This window comes from Sebastes umbrosus, chromosome 19, assembly GCF_015220745.1.
Source record: "Sebastes umbrosus isolate fSebUmb1 chromosome 19, fSebUmb1.pri, whole genome shotgun sequence".
Taxonomy (NCBI): Eukaryota; Metazoa; Chordata; class Actinopteri; order Perciformes; family Sebastidae; genus Sebastes; species Sebastes umbrosus.
In genome coordinates, this window is record NC_051287.1 from 3,598,782 (window position 1) to 3,610,029 (window position 11,248).

The 11,248-nt window shown below is 37.4% G+C and overlaps 1 protein-coding gene across 1 annotated transcript; it reads right to left on the minus strand.

The window, feature by feature from the left end:
• Window positions 1-3,789: 3,789 nt before the first annotated feature.
• LOC119478803 (proteinase-activated receptor 1-like) lies at window positions 3,790-7,916 on the minus strand. Its single transcript, XM_037753770.1, has 2 exons — window positions 7,693-7,916; window positions 3,790-5,185 (listed from the first exon to the last, which is right to left on the minus strand). The coding sequence occupies exons 1-2, from the start codon at window positions 7,766-7,768 to the stop codon at window positions 3,933-3,935; spliced, it is 1,329 nt and encodes a 442-aa protein (XP_037609698.1). The 5' UTR covers window positions 7,769-7,916; the 3' UTR covers window positions 3,790-3,932.
• Between the last annotated feature and the right edge of the window lie 3,332 nt (window positions 7,917-11,248).

Here is an 11,248-nt window from a genome sequence, read left to right on the forward strand (position 1 = left end):
TTTATTTGTATTTATTTATTTATATTTATTATTATTTATTTATTTTTATTTATTTGTTTATTTATATTTATTATTTACGTATTTAGTGGTGGAACGCAATTAAATACATTTACTTAAGTACTGTACTCAAGCACAACTTTGAGGTACTTTACTTGAGTATTTCCATTTTATTGCTACTTTATACTTCCACTCCACTATATTGTACTTTTTACTTGACATTGTACTTTTTATTTGACTGTAGTTTCTTTGCAGATTTATATTATTAATACAAAATATAAATCAACTAATTAGGGCTGTCAATCGTTTAAAATATTTAATTGCATGATTGTCTGACATTGACATTTTTTATCTGTCCAAAATGTACCTTAAGGGGAGATTTGTCAAGTATTTAATACTCTTATCGACATGGAAGTGGGTAAATATGCTGCTTTATACAAATGTATGTGTATATTTATTATTGGAAATCAATTAACAACACAAAACAATGACAGATGTTGTCCAGAAACCCTCACAGGTACTGCATTTAGCATAAAACAATATGCTCCAATCATAACATGGCAAACTGCAGCCCAACAGGCAACAACAGCTGTCAGTGTGTCAGTGGGCTGACTTGACTATGACTTGCCCCAAACTGCATGTGATTATCATAAAGTGGGCATGTCTGTAAAGGGGAGACTCGTGGGTACCCATAGAACCCATTTACATTCACATATCTGGAGGTCAGAGGTCAAGGGACACCTTTGAAAATGGCAATGCCAGTTTTTCTTCTCCAAAATTTAGCGTCAGTTTGGAGCGTTATTTAACCTCCTTCATGACAGTTAAGCTACCCAGTAATATAATATCTGAAACAGGTATGTTTACTTTTAGTATAAGTATATTTTAGTGTGAATTCTTTTGTAGTTTTACTTGGTTTCAAATGGTTTTACTTTTTTTAGAGTTAGTCTCGTTTATGAAACAAAAATGAATGAAAATGAAGGTCATAGTTGGACCTACTTCTGTTTCCCTGTAGGTCACGGTTACTTGTGACATTATGAAGAATGCAGAACAGAAGCTTCTGTATGTGAACATGGCGGTGATCGCCTATATTTTGGTTTGGTTACTGTGTGGTTGCCCAAAAAGATGAGACTTCCTCCTTCTGTGCTTCTGTTTCTCTACGCTGGTTCAAGTCCAGCCGGACTCCTTTGTTGCATACATAATCCATATAAAGGATTAAAATAATGCATAGAAATACTTGTGTTTTGTTACCACTGGCTGTGCACTTCCTCGTTGTTTGGAGCCCCTCTGTATATGTAATAATAATAATAATAATAATAGCAAAAGCTTCTTTCTTCTTTTCTTCTGACCTTGTTACAGTAAAACCCAATAAATGGAATAACATTGAAGTCTTCACTTTGCCAAAAACTTGCACATTTAATGGTGACAAAATACAGGAAATACCATAAAATCTTGTTATTTCACCAAATAAGGACATATTGAATGTATATAAGTTGCAGTATATGGATCGTGCATGAACAAATGTATACATTTTAGCTGATTAATTCTCATGATCAATGAATCATTTAGTTGTTTTTTTTTAACATTCTCAGGTTATAGCTTCTCAAATGTGAGGATTTGCTGCTTTTATTTATACATCTTAAAATTAAAGGGACAACGCACATTAATAGACATTTCTGTAAATGTGCCAATTTAAAAAAAAACGTAAAACAAAGCACGCTTCAGGTTATTAATTATTTTCTTGATTTTTATTTAAAGGGACTATTTGTTCATTATGGAGCTATGATGATTAAAACTCAACTATGTCTAAGCTATGTTGTGTTCAATGTTTACTTCATTTAATGTGTTTGCTATTCCTTTCAAATCCTTGTTTTAGTGTTGGGAAACATTAAACATTAAACATTGGTATAACTGTCTTTTATAAAAAGTGTCAGTTTCTATTTTAATGTATGCATTCATAATGTATGCACTTTGATTCTGTCAATAAAGATGAATTCACTAACTAAACAGGCACAAAGCAGAAGAACACACAATATATAACATCCCTAAGAACAAAAGAACAGAGAGCTGTTTTCGCTCGGATTGAGAGATTCAAAATGTTTTTATTCAGTCAGTAGTTTCTTCACACGATCACATGACTCTGCTAAGACTGATGCACAGTGAAAAAGAGGTGGCTGAGGTCAGAGTCCCTCAGGTGACCTTTTAATAACAGTATAGTAGCGCTACCTGCTGTAGGAGAAAACAACCTGGACAACACTCTTATACTGAATATACCATATACACACAACGTACTTCACATCTCCAACCAGCAGAGAGCAGCAGAAACAAACTACCATTACTGTTGTTTGTTGGGTATTAAATTTATTTAAAGCAACGGAAAGAGGTAATAGAGTTCAGAAAAAGAGGAAGATCATTCCAGTCTGATGGAGCTTTGTATTGGAATGACCTGCGTCCAACCTCTTTAAAACACTTTCAGAATGATATGATAATATTTATTCAGAAACCAAAAGTGGTGTTAAAAGTGGTGAATGTATATATTTTAAAGTACAAAGTAAGACATGATTGATAGCTTTGTAAATGTGAAACACAATTGCTTGGAAAATGTTCAGCAAACATATCTATACAGGAAAAATACAACAACAAATATGACAAAAAAAAGCATAAAGATTCACATGCAGCTTATAAACTCAAGCTCTAACACATACAGTGCAAAAATAAAAGCGTTTCATAGTATCAGAGGTTCAGCAGAATTGTTCTAGAAAGCACATTCTCATCTAATCTCGACTTCCTTCCTTTTTCTTTTTACTGAAAAGGCTCGTCTGTCATTGCACAGCTGCTGTTATGAAACCAAGACTTTTAGTTACTTCTGTTGGCACGAGAGGCTCAGTTGTCCTCTCTTTAGGGCTGAGTAATATGACGATATATATCATCAAAACCATATAAAAATATCTATCGTATATATTTTTCTATGTCGTTTCTATTGCAATTAGGGCTGTCAAAGATAACACGATAATTACGCGTTAGTGCAAACTTGTTTTAAAGCCAATAATTTCTTGCGCTTTTTAGGTTGTAGCGGGCTCAGTTTTAAAGCTAGAGTCAAGATAACCAAACTTTTGGCGAGGAAAAACTAGCATGGCCACTTTCAAAGGGGTCCCTTGACCCCTGACCTCTAGATATGTGAATGTAAATGGGTTCTATGGGTACCCACGAGTCTCCCCTTTACAGACATGCCCACTTTATGATAATCACATGCAGTTTGGGGTCAAGTCATAGTCAAGTCAGCACACTGACACACTGACAGCTGTTGTTGCCTGTTGGGCTGCAGTTTGCCATGTTATGATTTGAGCATATTTTTTATGCTATATGCAGTATATACATACGTTTGAATTAAGCAGCATATTTGCCCACTCCCATGTTGATAAATAAATTAATAAATACTTGACAAATCTCCCTTTAAGGTACATTTTTAACAGAAAAAAAGTGATTAATTTGTGATTAATTGCAATTAACTATTTTAATCGATTGATAGCCCTAATCACAATATAGGCTAGGTCTTTGTTTATTTATTTTTGCTTTATAAATTCACTTAAAACTGTTATGTTCATTTTGCACTCAATTCCTTAAAATTAGAAAATACTTTTTATTTGTCAATAATTTCATTCACACAGGAGTATTCAAAAATCAGCTTTACCGTGTGGTTATTTCAACTTTATTTATTTAATTACCAGAAAACATGCTATATTGTGATATATATTGTTATCGAGATATGAAATGACTGATATCGGGATAGAAAGGTTTTGGCCATATTGCTCAGCCCTACCTCCCTTCATCTTAACCATGAACTACAGGAGGATAAACCGCTTACTTGGACTTCATAATAAAATATTTCATAACTTTAAAATCAGTCAGTTAGGTCATTCTGATTAGCGTCTGCTCTATCAGACTAGCAGCTTCTTGTATTGGCTGTTGAGGTTGTCTTGGAAAGGGTCCATTTTGGTGACTTGACTGTTTGTGTTGGAGCTTTCTGTGTGGCTGGATTTCAGGATTGTTCTGCTGCTGGATCTGCATGAATTAGACGACGACTGACTGATGCTACCGCGCTGTTTGATCTTCTGACACCTCAGCGCGTTGGATAGTTCCCTCTGGCACTGGGATGATCCAAAGTAGTAGACCAGAGGATCCAGGAGGCAGTTGATACTCCCCAAACACATGAAGACCAGATAGACTGTGTAGGAGCCATCGGGGGCCTCCCGGCTGCTCTCCACTCCCTCGTTGAACTGCAGGTAGTGTGCTAGAAGCAGACAGTTTGTGGGTGTGAAACACAGCACAAACATCACCAGCACGGTTAAAGCCATCACCACCGCTCTGGTTCTTCTGCGAGAGCGACCTGGAACGCTGCGTGAGACTCTGCTCAGCGCCCAGATCACCCGGGCGTAGGACACCACGATGACCAGCAGAGGCAGGAAGAAGAGGGCGCAGCAGATGGTGATGAAATAGAACCTGTGGCGCCAGATCAGCTCATCTGAGGACTGGACATCATGGCAGGTGGTGATGTCCAACTGACTCAGGTGGACGGTCTGGTTGGAGAGGACGAGGGGCACCGACCCAGCGAAGGATATTATCCACATGGCGAGACAGGCTATGGTTGCGTTCCGTGGCCTTCTCCAAGACAGGGAGTCGATAGGGTAGACTACAGCGAGAAGCCGGTCCACGCTGATGCAGGCGATGAGGAGAACAGAGCAGTACATGTTCCAGTAGAAGGCTGCAGTGACCACGCGGCACATGACCTCGCCGAATATCCAGTTGTTGCTGCCAAAGTGGTAGGTGATCTTGAAGGGGAGCAGCGCGGCAAAGACTAGGTCAGCACAGGCCAAGTTCAGCATGTAGATTGCCGCCGGCTTCTTAGGCCGGATCCTCCGAACGAAGGCCAGCACCGCGCAGATGTTGATGGGAATGCTGATGAGGCAGACCAGCGTGTAGAAGGATGGCATGAGGATGGTGGACATGGGGCTCTTTAGAAACAGCAGAGCCTCCTCAGAGATGTCTGGCCTGATGAGGATGGTCCGATTATGCACCCTATTACTTCTAAAGCGATTCCGCTCGGTGTCATCTTCATAAAGGTAATCTGAAGGTATCGGTTCATCTGTGCCTGAAGGTTTAAACATCGTAAAGGTCCGGACTTGTGAACTGCCTGGAGAGAGAGAGAGAGAGAAATGTTTCAGGGTTAAAGATTGTTTATTAACAGGTTGCTTTATTCAGATAGTGATTTTTATTATAGAGATGAAACAATCAGTTAATTAATCGACAGAAAAATAACACATAACTAGTGTTTTTGAGAATCAATTCATATTTTTTTTTACTGATTTCAGATTTTCAAATGTAAATATTTGCTGTTATATTAAACTGAATATCTTTTTTCGGAATATCACACAAAACAATTTGAATTAGGGCTGGGCGATACGGACAAAATCTTCTATAACGATATAGGTAAGTTCATATCTCGATAACGATATATATATATATATCACGATATAGCATGTTTTCTGATAATTCAATAAATAAATAAATAAACTATATGAAATAACCACATGGTGGAACCTATTTCTGTAAACTCCTGTGTAAAAAATACTTGACGAATAAAAAGTATTTCCTCAGTTGAAGAACTTGAGTGCAAAATTAACAGTTTTAAGTGAAATCATAAAGAAAAAAGAAATAAATACAGGCCTAGTCTATATCATGAAAGAATAAACGATATTGAAAAATCTAAATGATAGACATTTTTATATCATTTTGACGATATATATTGTCATATTGCCCAGCAGCACTAATTTGAATATGTCAACTTGGGCCCTGGGAAATTATGTTAGGTGAGAAAATGATCAGCAGCTTAATCGATAATGAAAATCATTGGCATAGTAGTTGCATCCCTAAATCAATTATCCAATTGACAGAAAATAAAAAAATATATTTTTTGAATAAGCGATTAATGGTTTCAATCCTTTTTCAAGCAAAAAATTGTGAAAAAAAGACAAATATTCTGATGTTTCAGTTTCTCAAATGAGAGGAATTGTTGCTTTTCCCAGAGTTATATTATAAACTGAACACCTTTAGTTTTGTGGACATTTGAGGATGTCACCTTGGGCTCTGGGAAGTTGAGATTCACACTTTTATTTGACATTTCATAGGCTAATCAAAATCCACAAATCAATCGATAATAAGAATTATCGTTCTTCTCATCCCCTTTCTATTATAATACATTATAGGTCTGCAACTAACTAGGGCAAGAATCTGGTATCATGATACAGGGGTTACGATTCAATATATTTTGCGATACTGTAAGCAAGGCGATATATTGAGAAATCTAATTTTAGGAAAACTTTCATAGTATAAAGAACACACCACCATATGCATAAAATCTGAGTAAATTTTGTTTACTTTTTATGCAATTAGAACAGTGGGATCTGTATTTGCATTCATCATAGTAACATCCAACATCATAGCACTACTTTATGAGGACACATCTCTTTGCAAATGTAATAAAGTATTGACTGAGTTAATCTTTGCATGTAAACTATTAAAGGTACTATATTTAACTTTCAGAAAATCCTCGTTAATAATGACACCGGTGGCCGTTAAGTGAACTGGAGTCGGCATCCTGTTGCTCGCACTCCATATAGGCTCCAGTGGCCAAAAGAGTGACGTGACGTTACATCACAATCATTTATATCACCGTTACTATCTGTAATGTCACAATCTCCATGATACTAACTTGCTCGCCATTTGCAAATTATTTCATCAGCTAACGTTACGACGCAAAAACGTCCCGAGTCATGTACATAGAAATCAGTCTACAGGCTGTTAAAGGCACCTGGGAAAGTTGTGAAAGGTCTACATTACAATCTGTTCACACAATTGCAATACAAAGCAATTAATACAAATTGTTACATATAGTACCTTTAAAAATCGATAGTTTTTTTTTTTGGAATCAATCACAAAACATTATATCTTGATACGTGATATTTTCTCACACCCCTACAACTAACATTATTTTATTTTATTTTCTATTAACTTATTTGTTGATTTAATCTATTATTATTATTATTACTTTCTTTTCTTTGTATTAATATTATTATTTTTTTATTCTATTCTTTCTTTCTTTTAATTATTGTTATTATTATTATTATTTTTTTCTTTTCTTAATTTTATTTCAATTTTGAATGCTGAAGTTGTTTTCTCTAGTGTATTTATTGTGTTCGTCTCTAAAAAAATTGGTTTATAAATTATTGTAATTACGAACTGTAAATTGCATATATAAAAACAACCTTGAAAAAAGGGTAAAAGGGTAAAAATAAAGTATGAAAAAAAACAAAAACTAATATTATTTTCAGTATCAACAAATTCCCAAAGGTGACGTCATCAAATGCCTTATTTTGTTTGAGTAAATTTGAGGTGGAATCAGAGACTTTTTGACACTATTTCTGCTTGAAAAATGACTGAAACTATATATTTATCATAAAAATACTGATTAATTTTATGTCAATTAAATATGGATTAATCATAATAGCATCTACAGTCTTGCTTAAATCATATCATACATTTTCTATAATGTATTACTGTACAAAGTTTGTAGTAAAATACATTTGAAATCACATTTCACAGGTTTTAAATTCAGTAGAAAGTAACTTAAAGTCTTCTTACTGTTATTATCTGCAGCCCAGGCAGAGCATGCACACACCAGAACCAGCAGCAAACTTATTGGACCCATTGTATTCATGTTAAAGGCACACAAAAAAACAACAATATCGATTAATCCGCTTTATGTTCTCCGTGTTCCTCGTGTCTCCTCCGGGTTACTTGTGCTGCTCATCACCAGTTCAGTGGATGTTAAACTCAACAGTGAGTTCAGTTCCCGCCCCCCACAGTCCAGAGGGTCCGGAATGCCCCGGTCCACTAATCAACTGCAGTTGGCACGCAGAGACACATTCCTGTCGTCTGACGTCACCTTTCCCGTCTGGTCACACAGCAACCAAACAATCACTAATGATGAAGAGAGAGATCTGAAAGAACCAGAACAAAAAGGGACCTTTTCCTGCCAAATAGGGACATCTGTTATTAATGAGACGCAAACTAAATTATTACAATTAACAGTGCAACAATTTGTTTGTTTCTAAAGTATCTCATTAATAACAGATGTCCCTATTTGGCAGGAAAAGGTGTGTTAAATGCTTTTATTGTGAAACACTTTGTAACTTTTGTTTAAAAAAAAAAAAAAAAGAAGCTATAGCTCATAGTAAATAAATCTTTACTTACTTACTTTACTTTTTTTTTTATATATATTAATAAAATCTCCATTGTGAAAGGTTGTTTACAACTAAGGTTCAGAATAGGCAACTTCTTGTTCGCAAAGTTATGAAACAGTGTCTAAGTCTCCTTTTTCATTCAGTTATTCATTCATCACTTTATTCTGAAAGTGTAACGTAACATCTCTGTTTATCACAATGGAGATTTTATTAATATATAAAACAAAAAAGTAAAGTAAGTAATTTAAGATGTATTTACTATTAGGCTATAGCTTTTTTTTTTTTTTTTTCAAAACAAAAGTTACAAAGTGTTTCACAATAAAAGCATTTAACACAAAGGCAACAAAACAGAAATAGCATCAACAAAAAAAAACAACCCAAAACATCAGTCCAGAAAAACAAAACAAGTGAGTCATGCGTTTGTTTGTTTTTAATTTGAAATGGATGATCTCAGAGTCTGAGACTGTGGGCATCCCCTCAGATAAAGCTTGGAAAAAGGTGTTCCCTCACCTTGCATTCACTGAAACTCCCCTGAAACTGTTTGGAGCACCTCTTGACCCCTCTAAACTACTCACAATACATCCAACAGACAATGTGGTTAGACTTACCATATGGACACATACAGTCAGAAGATGTGCTCTCACCTATGTGGTGCCTTATACGTAATATCTGAAATATTATCTTGGACTTTGCTTTGTCTTTGTTAGAAGATGGGCTGCAGCATTTTGAGTGCGTTCTTCAATGCTCTTGTGAAGTTTCACATGCATTTATTTGTAGCAGAGGTGTTAAATGTGCTTAAGTGCATGGGGTGTATAATGAGACAACGGGCCCCACCACCTCTCCTACATATGAGCAAACCTCTCTTTGTGGTCATTTTGTGTCTGGTTGTAGTTGTTTTACGTCACTTTGTGGTTATTTGCCCCCTTTTTTTTAATAGTTTTTGTAAGTCTCTTTGTGTCTCTTTGTGGCCTCTTTGCAGCTGTTTTGCATCTCTTTCATCTTGTGTCTCTTTGTAGTCATGTCATGTTTCTTTGTGGTCATTTTGAGTCACTTCCTGGTCGGTCCCAAGCCCCCAAGGCATATGGAAAGGAGGCTGGGTCATGGGCAGACATTGGTCTTGGGGTATGGGTATGACACATGAGCAGTGTAACTGAAGCTGCGGTTGTGCGTTGGGATTGGCTCAATTTCAGCGAGTGCAGACCAGATTTTACTGCACATGTGTTATACCCCCGGAGATATGACGCGTGACCAGGCCTCCTTTCCATAGGCCTTGCAAGCCACCAGGATTGCGCCGGTCGTTGATCTCAATTTCCGTAGTGGCCAAACGGCGGTACTACACCTTCTGTCTGTCACGTGATGCCATTGGGCCCAAAAAGACTTTTTCCCATAGACTTCCATTGGGAAAGAGACGTCTGTAACTCAGCGGATCATTATTTTTGAGGTGAATCAACTCCCCAGTACGAACACTCTAATAGTCCATATTTAAATCATTAGGTCCTAAAAGTTGTAAAACGCACTAATAGCCGAATCCAGAGTTATTTCCCTTCCTCCATTCATGTGAATGAGACCGAGACCATGATGACGGCGTGACGTTGGGACCCCGTGACTGAGTCATGTGACCGAGCAGGCGCTACTGCGCATGTCCAATTGGCCCAATGGATGCGGAAGATCGCCGGAAGATCCGGGTACTTTTCCAGACGGAAGTCGAGCCATTTTGGCTTCATGTGCCACTGAGCAACTCTCATAGGAATGAACAGGGCCCCGCCTCGAACGCTGTATCCAGTTCTCTTAATACATCCATGGTTGGTACGTGTCTCTTTGAGTGACATATCATAGGTGAAGGTCAGGAGGGCCTCTGACACTTTGGGCCCCTCTGCCCGGTAGGCCCGTTCAGTAATCCATCCGTCTTTAGGTGAATCAGTGACCTCCCACCTCGTGTGAGCGTCTGGTTTGAGTTTACAGTGTTACTTTGCTCTTCATGAAGCGTCTCTTCAAGAGAAAACTGCCACGCTGAGTTCTATCATGAGTGAACCACGGCCATACGAATGGTTTTGTGCTTAAACTCCCACACATATCATAAAAAACAATTCAGTCATTGGAAGTTATGCAACCAAGGAAATAGAGAGTTATCAGGCTCCGGGGCTCACAGCAGAATATAATAATGTACATTTTATAGATGTGTTTTTTTATGGTATTACTGTCAGTGTTGTTCCTGAATATGAGAAGGTTGAGTTGAAGTGGAGGGGGAAAGTTTTGTGGGATAAACACATCCACCAACGCACTTTCAGGGGACATTATTTGTTTGACGTGAATCCCTGGAGATGCTTAAGTGCTTCCTGTCAGATAGCCAACTGTACATCACAGATAAACAGTGAATTACAGAGACGGACACATTTTAGAACAGATTATAAGTTTGGATGATGAAGAGCATACTCCATTTAATCCTTTGCGATGAGTTTGGCAGAACTGAATTCTTATTTCAACTATATCCATGTGTTGGGAATGACGATCTCAGAATACGACAGCAACCAGCGGCCCTCGTCTTTTTTCCTTTTTCGTCTCTGTGTGATTACATTCTTGGTTTGTTTAGATGTTCAGACTCTCTTGCCAGGAGATAACTTGTTATTAATTTACATTTGTTTGCACATGGAGAGACAGTTCCCACTGAACAAGCTGAAGTGCTGTCAGCATTCATGTGTGGTCAGGACAGTAAATAATGGCATAAAAATGTGGGACAGAGACGGTGTGTTTGTTAGAAAGACAGACGGAGAAATGTTCTGGGTACTTTCTCTGAGGGGGGCGATGGGGGCAGGATGGGGTGGAGTCGTCTGACTCATTCATCCTGAGCTTCGTATCCACCGGGACTCGGTATCTGAGCGGCCTGACGAAGCCCATTTCCTCAAAACAATATTTATCACAATGATCTGTTTCTTTTTTTAAAACTGTTTTGCTGC

Excerpts from the sequence above, each read along its gene's own strand:
- LOC119478803 (XM_037753770.1), bottom strand. The coding sequence starts at position 7,768 with ATGAATACAATGGGTCCAATAAGTTTGCTGCTGGTTCTGGTGTGTGCA. Across the intron at positions 5,186-7,692 it reads CTGGGCTGCAGATAATAACA|GCAGTTCACAAGTCCGGACC; the intron begins GTAAGAAGACTT and ends CTCTCTCTCCAG.